Source organism: Chaetura pelagica, unplaced genomic scaffold (assembly GCF_000747805.2).
Source record: "Chaetura pelagica isolate M959 unplaced genomic scaffold, ChaPel_1.0 scaffold356, whole genome shotgun sequence".
NCBI lineage: Eukaryota > Metazoa > Chordata > Aves > Apodiformes > Apodidae > Chaetura > Chaetura pelagica.
This window is the reverse complement of record NW_009953964.1, coordinates 3,679,069-3,697,797: the sequence shown is the minus strand read 5'-3', so window position 1 is coordinate 3,697,797 and position 18,729 is coordinate 3,679,069. Positions and strand designations below refer to the sequence as shown.

The window sequence follows — 18,729 nt, the reverse complement described above, 5'->3', positions numbered from 1 at the left end:
ACTGAAAAGATTGCAAACTTGGAAGAAATCACACAACTCCACATGAGTATTGCAGTCTAAGGTATGTACTTTAACTGACAACATTCATTTGCACACACTTTGACATATTTATAGCCTTTCCTCTCCTTGGCCCTGTACTTATAATGGCTCTCTAGCTCTCCCTACCCTAGAAAGGCAGGGCACCATCCTTCAGCCACCTAAAAAATTACTATTTGGCCAACCAGTTTTGGCACTTGGGACAGATTATTTCCTTTTCTCAACACAAAACACCAGCATATCTACCCACTCAGACTCAATGCATTTTTATAACATTGCTACATTCCTCTGTTGCTCACAACTACAGTCACTGTGACTGTAGGCATAAAATTTCTCTCTTTAAAATGCAAACAAAACTAGTGCTTTTTGCTTCAGCTTCTGTGCAAACACCCAACCCTAATATTATGAGTCAAAGGTTTAGTTCTTTCAATAAATACCAAGAAATACCTGAATATGGTTGGGAAACCTCTGACCAGCTTCATCTAGGAAAGATAATAGGCACTGCGCATTTTCAAGTTTACACATTTAAATTGTATCTGTTTCATAAACATGATAACTTAGTGAACTCTCTTGAGTGTCGATGCATGTCTCAGATATGCATGTTTCCCTGGGAATGGTACGAACTGCCATTGAAAGTAGAACCTGTTTCTCAAATGCCACTCTACAATTTGCATCACTGAATTCGAATGCACATTAAAAGAAAAAAGAAAAGAAAAGAAGAAAAACAAAAAGAGAGTGAGAGACAATGAGACAGAAGCGATTGTCAAAATCCTATTTTCCTTCACACTCAAAACGCACTTATATTTTGATAAGGGAATATGTCCATACTGCTACTTAACATATTTAGGATTGAGCAGATACAACCCAAACGTTATGCAAACAGACCATAGAGTGGGCCAGCAACTAAGGTGTTTTAAAGTAACTTTTGTCCTGAATAGAATTTTTTAAGTCCCACTTTTGGCTGTACAACCGATTTGAAGAGAAATCCAGTTCTTGTTTCCTGTGTGGCTTTGTTTCTTAGTTCACATAATAAAGCCAATAGACAATATTGAAGAATGAAAAAACAACTGGGAAGAATATGCGTGACCATCGATCTATGGCATTGACATCAGTCAAGTCAGGGATGGTGATTTTCAGCTGAGACGCGCGTCTCCGTAGCCTGCTCTTCTTCTGTGCCACGTGTCGCTCCAGCGCGTTGCGACCAAAGCTGTGCCTGGGCAAGCCAGCTTTCCGGTACTGGATGCTTGAAGTGTCATAGGCCAGCATAGTGCTCCTAGGGTCCCCAAGCCCCATCACAGCCTCGGAGGCAGCCATCTCATTTTTAATTTCAAGAGTGCTCAACAAAATATTTTCATGAGGATCCATCTGTAAAATATAAGAAAGCGGATTTAACAGGAGAGAAAGGAAGCCCCGTGGGTTGCAAGCTGAAGCCATGCTGACAAGGGCTACATCTAACATGACTGGTTCACTGGATTTCAGCCTGTCTAAAAGACTTTAAGCATCGCCAAAACAGTATTTATTGCCATTGATCTGTGAGCTCCAGGAGCAATAAGGCCAGTACACTTGAATGGAATAAATAGCATTTCCCTAAACTCTACATTCTGTGAGCAGAAGCGATACCTGGAAATGGAATGCATGCTCAGCTCCTGGAAGCAGGATTCTGCCACTGGGTAGGATATCTGGGACAAACAGTGAACTTTGTGGGGTTTTAGAGGGAATTCAAATGGAAAAAGGTCTGTTTTGTTGTTGTTCATTTTTTTTTTTTGTTTCAAACGATAACTTCTGCTCTGACAATAACTTCAGGTATTCACAAGGTCTCACTGCCTCACTAAAATGAGGCCCAGAGCACTGCACAAGAGAATGCAAATTACCAGTCCCCATATTCCAAAGAGGACTGCTGGCCCCTTGGGGAAAGGCTATGTCAGTACCTAGTCTGACTATGCAGAAACTCTGCTCCCCAGGTCTAATGAATTTCCTGGAATAGCAGATATCTGCAATTTAGAGGAAAGGAAAACACATACAGTGTGTAATCACATCAAATGTACTCTGACCAGTTGTTTCAATGGGTCGCTTTAGCTACTATCTATTTGTTTAAAGGCAGTTAAGTGGAAAAAAAAAAAAGATTAATGCAACTTAGGAAAAATAAAAACCAATCACCTTATACACTTAAGAGAGTTTCAAAGATGAGAAATTAAAGTCTACTCTTTGGCAATCTGGAGAAGATCTGAAGTATGGTAGGGTAAATTCAAAATAATCCATTTATAGAAAACAAATATAAGGTTATTTAGTAAGTTCTAATTCTCCTCACCCTTCCTTCTAAGTATATATTCTGAGTTGCATGATTACAGAGTATAATTAAATTTACTTTAAAAGCAACAATGGCTAATGAGCAGTTAATTAAATGCACTGACTTAGTGATGGTAGTGCAGATATACTCCAGGCCAAAGGAAAGATGAAACTGTAGCTCATACACATTATTTATTTATAATGTTCATAATACAGACTATGACTACCAAAAGTGCACAAACTGTGATTTTTGTGAATTTCTTAACAATAATATGGGCTTAGTCTATTCTGTAATATTTAGAAGCCAGCAGTCAGCAGCAGGTACCTCACTGCACTGCTCAATAAAGCACCATATGTGCCATTATTAAAAACTTCCTTTGTAATACTTCACATGGCACGGTGAGAGAACTGGGTTGAAAACCAAACAATTGGGTTTTAGTAGCATCCACTTCATAGTATTATGAACTGGTTATGAACTTGGAGGTCAGATACTCATAAAAGTACTTTGGACCTACTGAAACACTGCCATTTGAGTGATTACATATGTTCAAGTGATGCATAAAAATTGGCATCACTGAGATGCCAGATTTACTTTTTTTTCACTCCAGTCTATGTGAGTTTGCACCCCTCTAATTTCATTAGATTTTAGATTTAGGTTAAATGTACTGACTCAATGTGAAGCCAAAATCATTTGCTTTCGCTTCCTTCCCATCAAAGCCACATTAAATCTTTCAATTTTCTAGTATGTGAGGGAAATAAATTGAGAAGTAGTGGCAAAATGGGAAGTTGAGTTGGAACTCAAAAATTCCTTTAAGAACTCCATAGCATGATGTTGAGCATGGTGAAGAAATGATGTGTCCTAGGCAGGAAAGCCATCAAATAGTTCTCACCTGCATTAGACAAAACTAAGGCAAAAAGAGTGTTCTGCTATTGCAACACAAACAAAAGCAAATATATGCAAAAGCTTTCAAATACATTTTAAAAAATTCTCAAAAGAGTTTTTAAACTTATCTTATAACGAATGCAGGTATTTAGATAATTCTTATGTGATTTTTGGGTAAGGCGAAATTAGCTGTCATATTTGTTAGAACACGTTGGAGAAATGATAATACTTTCAGTATCTTGAAAACAAAAGCAATGATAGGAACTTGGCTTTTGTTGATCCAAAGAATGTCTAAAAGCAGTTAGGGGAAGTGTCTTACAAGAGAGGTGCAAAGCCATTTGGAAACAATGTTTTCCATAGTTTCACATAGCCTTAAGTAAAGAACACAACTTTTGTTGCAATGACATTAGGGAAGGTTTGAAGTAACATCCAGTAATGCAATGGGTTTTACCCCTTTGCCCACAACCTGGGCTGTTTTCACCTCAATGTTGTGCATTCTAAGATACTATCTTTGGAAAGATTTTAGTACCAACAAATTTGTTCACATCTTAAATCTTCTTAGGATGACTCTGCTTTTGATCTACCATGATATTAGCAATGTGAGTGCTGTTTACACACTCATTGATTTTCTATGCCTCAAAAATACAGAAGTTACTTTGGTCTACTGGAGTTAGCTACAGACATGTTTTAGTGACAGGCATCACCCCTTCAGTTGACTTCTTGCTTTGATTGTCATTTGTTTTTCTCACTTCAGCAAATTTCTTAACACAGCAAAGTGCTGCAGGTATCTGGTAGCCCTGGCAGTAGTTAGTAAGGTTAGTGATGCTGAGCAGAAAAAACATTTAGCAATCTTCTAAACTATCTTCTAGGTCCAAGTGTTTCTTCTGCACATATTGCACCAATATCAGGAGTTGAAGCAAAGCAATTTTCCATTTTATAATGATTTTTCAGAAGAAATAATACAAAATACAGTAAAAATTAGTGATGGGCGAACCTTGAAGTGTTAGAAAAGCCAGGTAAGGGCTATAAAGTTCAGGTGCTTGTCAAAAACTAGTCTGACCCTCCTGCACCTGGAACAGTGGATTGACCATAACAAGAACTTCATTTTTCAAGGTATTTTGTATCCCCAATCTGAAAAATATCTGCAATTTCCAATCCAGAAGGTATAAATGAATGTGAAAATAAAACAAACAACAAAACAAACAGTAATAAAAAAACAAAAACAAACAAACAAACCCCAAAAAACCCTAAACAAAAGAAAATGCAAAACCCCAGAAAGAAATTAACCTGACTTTTCAACCTCTGACAAAAAGCTCCTTGTCAGATTAGAGAGAGATGGGAGTGTTATTTCCACTGAGCTGGTTCGCCCAACTCTTAAACAAAATATGCTTTTGTTCCTAAGTGAAACCCGAGCTAGAAGGACAATCCATGACACGTTCTGTGCACAGCACCTCCCCTTCAGAAGGATCCCAAAGCGCTTTACAAGCTTTAGAAAGAAGAACCACTTTAGTTCCCAATGAAGTGCAATCACCTCTGAGGCAAAACGTGGTGACTGACAGTGCAGAACAACACACTATTTTTTAGTTGAGAAAATGGAGAATGCTGTAGCCAATTGAAACTATGGGGTGGGTGAGTGGTGGTGGGGAATGTTAGGTAAGCAGAACAGTTACATAAATTGGTATTTGGCCAGATGCTTTGGGTTGAGATGGCGACGCTATAAAAAAGTGCCATGGGATCTTTAATGACTGTAAGTAGTCAGGACCTGAATTTTAAGTCTCTGAGGATAAAAACATTAGAAAACAGTGAAAGATACCTTTGTTGAATACATTTCTGGACAATGATATGTGCCAATTATTCTTCTGTCCTGTAAGTTAATAAAATCAAGACCAGTTTCCTTAGAGATAAGGCAGCTATTATCTTTCATTTAAAATTAAAGCACTCTAGGGTAATAATAGGACAACTAATTAAAAGTTATAGGGACCTCCAAGCCAACAATTAGCATAAGAATATTCTGGCTTCAGAGGTGCTATTACAGTCTTGCCCTGCTCATCAAGGTAACATAACTTCATGATGCATATGTATTTTTTCCAACTGGTCAATTGACCAAGGAAGATATGATGATATGAAAGCAATTGTTAAAATTATTCTGGGGGAAAAGTAAGTGCAAAAGTGATTTCAAAAAGAGGTGGGAAAAGGTTAAAAAGATCTCTAGGTGCTGAGGGATTGTTCAACCATAGAACCAGACTCTTTATGGTGAACAGGAGAGCTCAAAATTAATGGAGAAATTCCCAGGGACAAGGAAGGGAGGGAGAATGTGAAGATGAAGAAAAAGCAGCAGCAAGTACCATGGAAATAAAAGGTGAATGCAGAATAGGAGTAGAAATGACCAGAGCTCAGCAGCCATGCAAGAGGGTGGCTTTTTAATAAATCAATCTTAAAGGTGGATGGCAAAATATATGATGGAAATGATATTCATTTATAGGTCCAGGTCAACGGCAAAAAAAGGTGACGCTGGAGCCTTGAAAGAGGCCATGACCATTTTGATGGCCTCAAATAACGAGAATACAGAGCGAAGTTTAGAAATGTTACCATTATATATTCTTCCTGCTACCTAGAAACTCCAAAATGATGGCTTTTTTTGAGGAATTCCTCTTACATTACTACTTCAGAAAGTGCAAAATACAGAGAAATTACAACTCACACACATATTCGTAAGTACATAAGGAATCCTGCAAAGATAACTAGATCTTTGAAAACGCTAACATCTAGTAAATCAGCATCTTGGTGATTATGCTCTACTGTTATGCCAAACACAGCTCTCTATATATGAGCTAAATTTATATTTATTAATTAAAAAGATCTAATATTGACTTGTTTACTTCCTCACACACTGTTAGTTTTCTGCAATAATCTTCAATTACAGGCAGGTACTGATGGCTCATTTTATGGCAGAACGGTGCAGGAGTAATGGAAAAAATAGACAGTAGGGCTGGAATTTCAGACAAAAATCTTGTGAAACAAACCAGCTGTAAATTCAAAGGAAATATTCTTTAGTTAAGTAGAGCTGCCACTAGCCACAAGCAAAATACAGTGAGTTAAACCAGGAAGGGAGAGCAGAAGTACCCAGTCAATTACAGAGATTAACACACACCTGAGATGAGGCTTCAGCATTTTTAGGTCCTGTGAACTGATATTCTTAAGAACTGAAGACAGGAATAAAGATCTCTTTTGTAATGAAGACCAACATGACATGCCTATAATTTAATTATTTTGGCAATGAACACCTTAGCATTATCTGTAGCACAGTTTACCACCTCTTACAGCTAACCTTTGCTTGGATACCAGTAACATCTTTTTCCTGACTAGTCACAGTAGGTCTGGCAAGATTAAGTGAAAGTATAAAATGCACTTTATACATAACATAGACCTCACACCTCATCAGCAAGATCTAAATTATTGATTAGGAACCACTGATCTGTGGGGTCTGCACTGACTGCACAAGGCAATGTGTGGAAGGTAGACAGTCCTGTATGAGCTGCTGCTAGGTTCACTCTGGAAAAGAAAAGAATTAATGATTTTCAAATGGCACCTCTTAAAGCTATACGATCATTTTTTACATGAAAAGCAAGTCCTATGAATTCATAAAGCACAAATGCCTGATACTTCAAAACATCCATATGTGCAACAATGTCCTTAACAATGTACCAAACACTGCATTTCCATTGTCTGTACAAAACTGAATTTATTGCCAGCACTGTCGTACCTGTTCATGAAACCACACTAGGGTGTACTGCCTCAGATTGTATTATACACCTAAAATTTGGGTCAGACTGTAAAAAGTGCAGTTAGAGACCAGCAAAATCAGGCTGATTCATAAGTTCAGGTTACTTTGGTTTCAGGTCAGAAAATCCAGAAAAACTGTAAATTCAATCAGGATTTTCTTTAGGTTCTTGAGCTTTTTAAAGCCTACAAATCTAAGCAAAAAAACCCCACAAGAGACCTGTAAGAATTAAAAAGAGAAAGTGAGAGAATATGCAAGATCTGAACACAGAGCTTTAACACTGCTCTACTTTTAATTACATTTCTAGGCATTCAGGTTTACCTTTTGATATATGTTATTTCTCAATTATTATCATTAGTAACACATCAATAACAGTCCCAAGTATTGCGGGATTCTGCAGAAATGGTTGAAAAATATTATTTCTTTTGGTATCCATTACTTACACATAATATTCCATGTTTAAAGCATCGCAGAATGAATGTTGAGATAAAATGAAAGAGGATAAAGTATTTTTGACTTGATGACATTTGGATAATCATAATATCAATTTTTTTCAATCTGCTGCACAGAATCCCATGTCCTAAATAAAAAATCAACAAGTGAAATAGGCAATCAGGACTGATGTTTGAATTACAGCACAGAATAGGAAAAATGGGTAAATGGTCTACAGGTGTCCTGTCCTCAGCTTGAACCTTACCCCAACATCTTCAAAAATGCCACAAAAACAACCCTGGGGTTCTTGGAGTAAAGGGGCTAAATCACCTTAACCAACCAAGAAAGAAAACTAGAGAGTGCACTGTGATTCTGTAGAAAAACATCTTCCTCCATTTCACTTTGGGCCAAGACAATTCAGTTCAATGGAATCTCTAGGAAATGCAAGGAATAAATTCAGTAAGATCCTGATAGTGTGTATGTAGTTTCCATTCTAGTCTGGCAAAATAGTTGACCTTAACCTGGAAACAGATATCTGATTCAAGACATCAGCTTGTAACTTTACTGAAACAGATACTTTATTTAATGGGACTTAAAGAAATATTAAGGTTACTCATGTTTTTAGGGGATTTATTTTTTTTTTTTAAATTTTAATATTGGGAAAATCTATAGAATATGTTCTAACACAGCAATTCTGAGGTTTTTTAACTGTGTTGAATGTATTAAGTTGCTTCAGTTGAGGTAATCTTACAGCCTAAAGAGCAAACAACAATAAAGATAAAGCTTCGTAACTAATAGTTACTGAGAGACTAAAAGATGGGCAAAATCAATAAAAGAGGGATTTGAAATATTTATCTTCCTTCTTACCAGCCTCTGACATGAAGTTTGGATTACCTGAAATCAATCCCCTAAATTAGATATAACAATGTACTGCTATCTGCAAAAAGAAACCGAACAGATGGTTATTTTAGACACTATAAATAAAGCAAAGGGCTTGACAAAGTCATCTTCTACATTATAACAACATTTTATCACTTAATGCCACTTGGTGTACACAACCCAGTGATCTCAAGATTCATGAGCACAACTAGGTTACATCCCCCAGCACATAACATTTAGAGTTACAATTTATTGTTAGGATAGAAATTGGCTGACTCATGGCCATTCAATTAAACCTTGTCAACATCTTTAGAGCTGATCTGCTTTGGGAAATCAATCCTCCAGGCAGACACGCCTTCTGCACTGCAGCTACATGCATTGCTTCTATTTCCCTGTACAGCATTTGCCTTTTTTGTGCCTTATTTCCCCACAATCTGGGAAAAAAATAAAAAAAATAATTAAAAAAATGATATAAACTGCATTAATGGATTCTTTTTTACAACCAAAAGCGTGTTTAGTTCCAGGTCACTGGTGGGTAGCAGGTTTGTAGCTGCACTACAAAAGCAAAAGGGGTATCGTGCTTTAAGCACAGGGAGTGCAGAGGCACTGATCTTGCATTAATCAAACGTGGCATTGGAAGGAGCGCAGCTGCAGAAAGAAAAGCTCACGCAGTTGAATTGACCTTTATTCAGATGTCATGTGGAATACCACCATGGGTTGTGGAAATAAATCACCTTCTGACTGCTTCTGCAAAGTGCTGCAGGCTAAAACTGGAACTTCCTCAAATTTCACAGTCCTACAAAAACTCAGGTTTCAACAAAACACAGAGGCTGGCCAAGCTCTCCGTGCAGTCATTGCTGATAGTTTCTTATGCAAGTTGTTCCTTAACAATGTACAAAAGTAAACTTAAGAGAAAAGCTGAGCTTTTTATAACCCATGCCTACTTTTATCACGTCCTTCAGTAAACTTCTGTGCTAGGAATACTTTCTGACCCCAGGCCAAGAATCAGTCCTCAAGTAGTTTTAACTGTACTGCAAACAAAAGGAAAAATCTCCTTGGAGGAGAAAGAGGATGAAGGTTTTCATTGAAATCTGGACAGTGGCAGCATTACCTCCAGCCACACAGAGCTGTTGGAATTTGAGATTTCAGACTGGAACTTTAAGAGCTTCATGTTGCCTTAGTGTTTTAATATCTGTTCACATTATAAACTGAGTCTGTGCATGTAGCCATTTTAAAAATCCTCTCTTTTTCTAAAAGTGTTTACGGTTTTCTGCTAGAAATACCTCTACTGCATAGGGTGTAAGGTGCACTCCTTTGCATAAATACTGGTTTAAGGTACCTTTGCAATAATTTTTCCTCACTATAGGTACATTTAAATGATTTCTTTAGATAAAAATGAACAAATATCACCGTACACTGAAAAGGCTGGAGGCAAGCCAGCAGTAAATCACAGGGGAAATAAAAGCATTAGCCAAGCCTAAGCTAATGAGCATTGCTTTGGTGCAAGGCACATTATCCAGGGCCTGCAGCCCTGTTAATATGTATTTACACCTTAGTCTGAAAATAGAGGAGATAAACCTTAGTAAAGTGGTGAAAAGAAATTTGGAAGCTGTCCTAGGAAATGGCAGGTAGCAAAGCGACACCTGACCTGATTCTTATGCCACTTCAAATTCTGCCATTGGCACCAAAACCCCAGAAAACACTCAAGTCTTCGTGTTCCAACAACACACATATGTGAGACAGTGAATCTGAAAAAGGGCACTTGGAGAAGGAGGAAGCTCTGAGTTCCATTTCCTTGCTAGACTTTGCAAAGGCCAGAAACTGTCCATCCTCAGCCTGCCCAGCTGCACAGGTGAAATAACTAGGTGTGCTCTCTTGTGAAAAAAGCAACTGCACAGTCTTGTTTGTCTTTGATAATGCAGTGGAGTCCCCTAAAAATGAAAGATCTGAGAAGTATTCAGCTTTTGTGGTTAAACTTGGTAAGACAGTTTTCCTTGGTTAAAAAGGTGTAAGGGGGAAACACAGCAGCTGAGATCTTCAAGGGGTAGAAAGTTAACATGGTAAGTACAGCCTAGGACAGGTTAAGCTTCTATGTATTCTTTCCTTGTCATTTCCTCTCCTTTAGCAACTGTGTTCTAATTTGGATATAACAACAGTGGGTCAGCAGGGCAATGAATTGCAAAGATGCCTATATTTGTTTAAACTTTCTTAGCTTGCTACACTGTACATTGATTCTTCAAGTGAGCATTGCTATTGTGATTCAACTCTATTAATATGCTGTTTCATCTCATTATGTTATAGCTCCTTTTTCTATACTTGGTAACCAAATTTTTGATAGAAAAACATCATTAGTGTGATAATTTCCCTTGGCTGTGGCTCGGCACAGTGAGGCAGCAATACACTCTTAACTTTCAGATGTGCTGACTGAACACCTTTCACAATACAAAGGACAGAGTAAATAATTACTCACTGTTTTACAAATAAACTCACTAGACTTTAAAAAAGTCTGTGTACAGAAAAAAATCCCCACAACAAACACCCTTATCTAAATATGCAGAGGTTGGCCATGTTGGTTCACTTTTTTTTTTTTTTTAAGACTGAATACATCTATATAAACATACTTTTGAAGTGTTGCATACTGTCCTGACAGTCTCCCCACTTTTCCAGATGGAAATTTCTTAATTAATGCTCACAATAACAACAGCATGATTGTTAAATTAGAGACAGAGTGTTATTTCTGTGACCTACATTACTGTGTACTTCAGGTCCATGACCTGTACACTTACAGCATCTCTGTGCTTTAAGCTAGATGGGAAACACCTTGGCCTCGATTAGTACTGCAACTGTGGACATTCTAAAACCACATTCAGTGACGTGTTTACATTATGCAGATTGGATTTGAAAGGATATAACAATCACAGGGTGTATCAAAAAAGTTAATTTGCAGTAATTAACTGTTCTAAATGTAGTTAAACTATAAATAATAATTACAAAAAACCCAGCACTAAATAATTTAGCAATAACTTGAACACTACCTGAAGAATAAGCATGTAAGAACTAGGAAGACAGGGCTAGAAATGGAAGGTAATACGCACCAAATCATTATATTGTAATGCCTCTATTAGGTTCAATATCTGGGTTGAAAAAATCCAAGTATGACATCCTGTTTCTAGCTAATGTTCTGGTCAGGAAACCATACTCATGTCTAAGACAAGACAGACAAGGTGCTCCAGTAAGAGATGAATCTCTAGCCCTTCTTTTAACAAGAGTTTTGGTGTAGGAACTGATACCAATACTCACAGTGAGTATCAACTCTGCTGCCTGACACATTTCCAGTCTCTCTTGCTTTGGAAGAGGATGGCATACAGCTGCTTTTCCATGCTAGCCACCCCTTGTCAAATGCACAGCTGGCAAGATGCAAGAAGCACTTCTTTACAGAGGAAGAAGAATCAGCCTTTCATGCAGCCTAGTAAATTTACCACTGTCTTTACTGTGATACTTCTGGTTTCCATTAAATTACCATATAGCTGTAACAGAGGTTTTCTGATCTATCCAGAACAACAGATACACAGATATCATTGACATTGAACAGCATTTTCACCTTACTTACACCTCCAGAGAAGTCAATTAATGTATGTAGTAGTCTGAAGCAAATGAGTTAGATGAGCAACTGTGGAAAGAACAGCAATGAATCCAAAAAGATGCAGCAATAGCATAAGCAGAAGGTTGACTGGGAATTTAGTAACACAGGAAAATACACAGGAAATCCAGAGTGTGGGAGGAGATCAAACTGCAAATCCTTAACAACAGAGAGACCAGAAGATCCATAGATCAGACACATAACAGTGATCAGCAGCAGCAAGCCCATTTAACCACAGTTCCAAGATGGAAACACCCAAGGTAAAAATACTGGATTCAACACCAGAAGCTAAAATTTTTAAATTAATCAAAAACACCTTGGCTGCTGGAGTCTAGATGAAGCTTCTGCAGAATAAATCAGTACTGAGAAGAGCAAGAAGCTCATTATTTAAATTGCAATAAAAGAAAATAAATAAGTTTAAATGGCTGGAGGTCTACACCAGAAATTATTTGCTCTACACTGGGATATGGTTAGGCTGAACATCTCCTTGAAGAAAAAGCCAGGCTTCAAAAAGGAGAGAACTTGAAGGGCTGTATCACAGTAGCTTGTTTTCCTGCCCCTACTTCCCTCTATCCCAAAAGGAAACAGAAACCAAAATTACAATTAGAAAACAAAAACCCTTCAAGAGGTTTCTAGATCAAGTCATTCCAGACCATTTTTATATGATTACAGAATTGTCAGATTAAAGTTAGGGATTTTAGTAAAGTCTTTGATACATTATCTTAGAAGTGCAGACATCATATGTCCCAGTTGTATGTACAATAGCCTTCAGGAAGACAGGCAGCTGGATGATATTGTGAAGTCAGAAGTGAGAATTTAGCCCTATAACATACCTGTTAATCACATGGAAGAAGCACTGACAATTAGGTTTTTCTTAGATTAGCGCCCTGAGCTTAAAGGAACAATAGCAAGAAATGTGCCTACCCAGGATCAAAAGGATGCTGATTATAGGAAACATTCATTTTTAAAAACAGAAAAGTCCACACAATATAACTGCATAACCATGGTTACAGTATGTATAGCATAGTTTATGACACATAGTAGGTCTTCAGACAGAAATATGGCACTCCCAGGTTACCAATCCTTACACCTACCCTTGCAGTACTATGCCATTCAGAAGAGATTCAAAACTCTGGGACTATAAACATAATAAAGGGTTTTGAAGAAATGATGCAAGACAGGAGGCTCGAAAGGAGAGGGGAGGAAATGATGTGAAGGCTACCTCCAGTACACGAAAGATGTCTAGAATAAGAAGAGTGCCAGTGAATTACCAGTAAGCAACAATACAACTGTTCACAGAGAGAACAATTAGGCTTGGCAAAGGCAAAAGGTGATGAGTTAGACTAAAGGAATAAACTGCTGAATGCAGTTTGGGAACCTTTAAGTGTGGGATGACCATACATACAGCTATTTTAACCTGGACCCACTGAGAAGAAAATTGAGCATGTCCAATAAGATTTAACAAGTCTGTGATAACGGATTTGCTGGTAATCAAGTCTGAATCTTCCCTGAGCTGTATGCCTTTTAAATTTCTCCAGGATTACTCAGATTTCAGAATTCAAGAAGAAAATAAAGATTTGGGCCTAATCCCTCCTCTTTCTTTCCCTTACCCCAGTCAGGGTCAACAAGCTTTGAAAATGAGGGAGTAGATGAAGTATATCCAGTCACAATCTTCTGTGGGGATTCAGACAAGATATAAGCAAGATACTTTTTTTTTTGAGATTAAGGAAGTGAAACAATGCAACAAGTTGTTCACAGAGGTGAACACAGAGGTGAGGAGATGCCTCATCCCTGGAAACATACAAGGTCAGGTAGGACACTGCTCTGAGCAACCTGACCTTGTTGAAGATGTCCCCACTCACTGCTGAGACTAGATGATCTTTAAAGATTCCTTCCAATCCAAACTACTTTATGATTAAAAAAAACACAACAAAAGCACCACATTATTGGACACTTAACATGACTATGACATGAAATTTAAAGAAAGATTTGGCCACAGTTCCATGTGGAATAGCCCAAGGGAAGCTCTGCAGCAAGCCTGATGGTGTTCACTTAAATGGGAGAGGCAGGCCATTCTCCTCCAATCCTCCAAAGGATTACATTGGCTTCAGCAGATACCACAGACATGGAAGAACAGCTTTTGCTGTGCTTCTGTACTGTTCTGTAAGCTCTCTAGTATATTCTGAATAGCACTGAGCAAAACCAGGGAGACAACCAATGTCTGTGCCTATCCTGGAATACCCCTATATCAGAGAACTCAAAAGCGTATAGGCAGTATATACTAACTTTTACTTTGCAAGTAGTTGTGGATGGATGGACTATTCAGCACTTCTTCTCTCACAGCATTTGATAGTTCACAGAAGTTGTAAGAGACTGTTAATTTTATTATTATTTTTTTTTTAATCTGTAGATATCTTGTAGAGATTTGCTTGTCTGTAACATCAAAACAAAGATGCTGCCCTGCAAGCAGCAATTTCCACTACCATTCATCAGCCTTTTTTCAATGTCTATGCCGGATGCTGTACAGAGCTGTACAGTTTTGTCCTCATGTTTTAAGGCTTATTACTCCTGGTATTAATGCATTCTCACATAGAATCTGAAGTCAGAAACATAAATTAATTGCACTGCATGTGCAATTACTAGAGGAATGTAGTAATATCACGAAAGAATACTCATTTAAATTAGTCCTTTAACATTGGATCCCAATTTGAGATGAAGTCTTTGCTTGGTGCCATTTCTAAAATGCCTGCATTTTCATGGAAACCTGTATCTGAAGTAAATTCAACATTTCAGACCCATTTTTTTCTTGTACATTAAAATAACTATATAATACTTAGCCCTCTTTCACAGATAAAATATTCAGGTCCATTAAATATGAATCTGTTTTCTGACTGCTGGTCAAACAGTACGAGCAGTTGTCAGTTCCTTTCCTCCTTGCTAGAGCAGACTATGTACAGCAAGACAATGTTCTGTGATCACTAATATTTTTTGATCCTCTATTTAACTATCTCATTGCTTAAGGGATTGAAAACTTGATTATCAGATACACTTATCTGGATAGCAGAGCAGAATTGCCATGAACCTAGTATACTAAGCAAAAGGGTCAGTATGAAAAAAAAATACAAATAAAGTAAAGTTGTTGCCAGTACACTTTGTCTTAATCCTGTAGGCTGCTGAATTTCTGTAACAGTTATGGAAATGAATTTATTACAGGATTGGATTAGGATACCAGTCAGTGCTTTCAAATTCTACTTCCTGATTAGCAATTTGCCATGAGGCTTTGGCTATTCGGTTATATGGCTTCATTATTACATGAATAACTATATAGCAAATATCAGAAGTGAATTGTATTTAAAAAATACCTAGAGGTGATACTCTGACATCTATGGACCTTAAATTTCCACTGATGTGTGAGGAAAGACTCCAGGTAAACAGATCTGGTCTCCTAAAATTACGTACAGGGTTCCTTAGTTAAAAGCTTTGATTGTTTAAAGGGAACCTGATTTTTAAAAAAATAAATTTGACAAATTAAATAAAAGCTTGCAACTTTTTTTTTACATTGCTGAAAAACCACAAACAGAAAGAAAAATATTTTAGGGTCTTCATGACCTTTTCAATAATAAAATGTGATCTATGCTACCATAACATCAACATTCATCTCATCATTATCCATTTGCCTTCTTTCATGTTTCTCTCAACAACTAAAATAAATAACAAAAAATAATTAATGGGTGAAATCTGAGCCATGACAATGTAATCCTCCATCTTAAAAGACTATAAATTGTAACCTATAAAACTAAGTGTTTTATGCTACCAGCATAATAGATTCTTCTTGTTCCAGCAAAAAAGAATGAAATATTCTGTCCAGAGGTACACTATGGTTGTGTAGAAATTCTAAACAAATATGAGAAATTTCACCACTAGAGCTGCATGAAACTTATTGTTTCCACTTCATAAATAATCACTTGGGCTTTTTCTGATTTCATTAAAAAAAAAATAAAAATATCTGGTTTTGAGTTTCTCTTAAGAGAAATGCTGAATTAGAAATTAAAAAACCCAACATAAATAATCACTTGGGCTTTTTCTGATTTCATTTAAAAAAAAAAATAAATCTGGTTTTGAGTTTCTCTTAAGAGCATTATGCTGAATTAGAAATTAAAAAACCCAACACGTTCCCATTAAAAAACAAACAAACAAACAACCCCCCTCAAAAAAAACCCCAACCAACCGAAAAAGAAAACAAAAAAAGCATAATAAACTTTAACTTCCCAATTTTTTTATGGGTGTGAAAGCTTAGAGATTTCACACTGAGAACATTTTATCATTCAGCACAGATTTGCCACTCTCTGAAGCTCATCCAAAATGGTAAACATGAAAAAATAACAAATGCTTTATAAGTGTTCCATTCATTAAGGATCATCTTGGCAAATGTATTTTATGCCTCAATTCTCCATCCCCAGGGAACCATTTTTAGATTAAAAATTAAGTGCACAGCAAGTTGATGCTTTATTCCTGAGCAGTTTCTCATTTAGTATCCTGGGCCATTATATGCTGAAAATATGCAAACTTTTCAAGCTTTAAACACTTTTGTACCTCAAAGATTTAAGAAAGCAGGTTAAATTCAGGTTTTATTTCCAATGTTCCATACAGCTCTTTCTAGAGTACCAATTATAGCCATCATTTTGGATTTGTTCCTTTGGAAACAGATTAAACACATTTAACTCTACATCCTGACTGAGAAAACTTCTCCCAGTAAAGCTTATCTGAGCACATGCTTCAGAAACAAGTCATGCAGTTGCCCAGGCTAGAGGGCAGCATTCCTGGCTCAGGCAGCGGAGTTCACTGCTCTGCAGAGCTCAGACAAAATCATCATAATCCCTCTCCACTCATCTTCTACAAGAAATTACATTTTAAATCTCTGTCTGGCAGAAGGGAAAGCCTGCCTTCCTGGGACAATATTAAAATATATCCCTGTTTCAATGTACCTTATTAACATCCATTCGCAGCTTCTCGTTGTTGGCGCTTGCAGCTTTTTCTGCTGCTTTCTTTTGACGCTGAGGGCCCCTGCCAAAGAAGATGTAGTTGACCAGTGCATACTCCAGCAGAGCCATGAAAACGAAGACAAAACATCCCATAAGGTACATGTCAATGGCTTTCACATATGGAATTTTGGGAAGAGTCTCTCGAAGATGGGTGTTAATTGTAGTCATTGTGAGCACAGTTGTGATTCCTGAAAAAAAGAATTGGCAAATATATTTATTGAATCAATTTTAATTTTCTACCATAGTAGCTCATAATTTCCAAATGCTAGAGCTGAAAAATTCTAGTTGCTTTTTCCTGGTGGAAAAAAACCACCCTCAATGTCTGTTTATATTTCTTCTCTTTGACTTTATTTTTTTTTTGTACAGCAAAGATTACACCTGTAATAAATTGCATTCAAACAGTAGTTGGATTCTATGAGTATATTTATAAGCAGCTAAACTGTAACCTACTCTAAAATGTCTAAGTTACAAGTTGCCAGCCTAGAGTCACCGTTACCTTGCTTTCCTCCAGCATTTTCAGGATGTCTGCAGTCTTGTATTTGTATGGGAAATTGCTACATAGAAAGGCCTGGTAAAACTCAGTATCCAATAAGGTTAAAATGTCAAATTCTCAATCATCTTTTATGGTGATATACTTATTTTATCTATATGAAGGCTGTACTAGCAGGAATTGGGCTGATTTATACAAAATTTGGTAATAGCTACTCATATTTATTTTTGTAACATGTTTCAGTCCTCTGACGAGGCGCACAGTGTACATGTGGGCTTAGCAATGAGATATAAAAATACTCAAGAGACTAATTAAGGAAATGGTTTTGCTTTTAGAACGTAAGGCAACAGTAAGGAAAAAACTCCTAAATTTAAGGAAAAGTTAACTACACAAGCCTAGCAAAACATTATTTAATTCATACCTGAAAGGAAAAGAAATTTATAATCCATAACAGAGCTGAATGTGTATTCTGGACTGCCATGGGCAAAAGGAAACTAAATGCATTTTCTTTGGAGAAAAACAAGCAGTAAAAGAACAGAAAATGATGAGACAATTAGGCTAATTCTGGTTACAATGATTATACATTTAGCTAATTCAGACATGAAATCACTTTAATTTTTATTTAAACTGCAAAGATTTAAATGCTGATTCAAATAATACAAAGCTTAACAAGCCAGACATAAAAAGATCTAACAGATTTATTTTTCAAATCATGCACTACCCACTAAGCCAGAAGCAAGAGAAAGCATCCAGCTAATGCACACTGCATGAGATGTGTAAAAATGCCTACCTAAAGCAACTCTTGCAGCTGAAGCATCATAATTAATCCAGAAGGAAACCCAGGACAGGATAGTGATCAGAATGGAAGGCATGTAGGTCTGCAGAATGAAGTAACCAATGTTTCTCTTAAGTTTAAAGCTGAGAGACAGCCTTGGGTAGGCACCTAAAAGAGAATATTTGGTATGGCCATAATTTGCTTGTAAAAAGCCTGGAAACATTTTCTGTCATCTTGGTTTTATTGTTTCATGCAACATCGAGTACACACAGAGTTGAAAGATCCAGGATAATCAGCTGCAGAATTTCCAGCAAGAGTTTGGATTAAATAATGTCTTATTCTAGGGGTAAAAGGATGCTCTTGGTGCATATCTGCTGGTAATCATACTATTCAATGATCATCAGCCAAAACACATTCTAGAGCATCGAAGCATAGAAATGGCTCTTCCCTGACAAGCTGTGCTTTCCCTGCTTCAGTGTGATCCC

At 37.0% G+C, this 18,729-nt stretch overlaps 1 protein-coding gene across 3 annotated transcripts in view; it reads right to left on the bottom strand.

Moving 5' to 3' along the window:
- Positions 1-994: 994 nt before the first annotated feature.
- The window catches only part of GABRB2 (gamma-aminobutyric acid (GABA) A receptor, beta 2), a 128,212-nt gene continuing 110,477 nt past the window's right edge, over positions 995-18,729 (bottom strand). Inside the window, exons 8-11 of one of the 3 annotated variants that reach the window (XM_010001949.1) lie at positions 18,260-18,412; positions 16,923-17,167; positions 5,019-5,069; positions 995-1,401 (exon numbers count right to left, since the gene is read on the bottom strand). In XM_010001949.1, the coding sequence (XP_010000251.1) occupies positions 1,054-1,401; positions 5,019-5,069; positions 16,923-17,167; positions 18,260-18,412 (797 nt within the window). In that variant the 3' untranslated portion in view covers positions 995-1,053. Of the gene's footprint in view, positions 1,404-5,018; positions 5,070-16,918; positions 17,168-18,259; positions 18,413-18,729 lie in introns of all 3 variants that reach the window. The other 2 variants (XM_010001951.1, XM_010001952.1) reach the window with 2 other exon arrangements.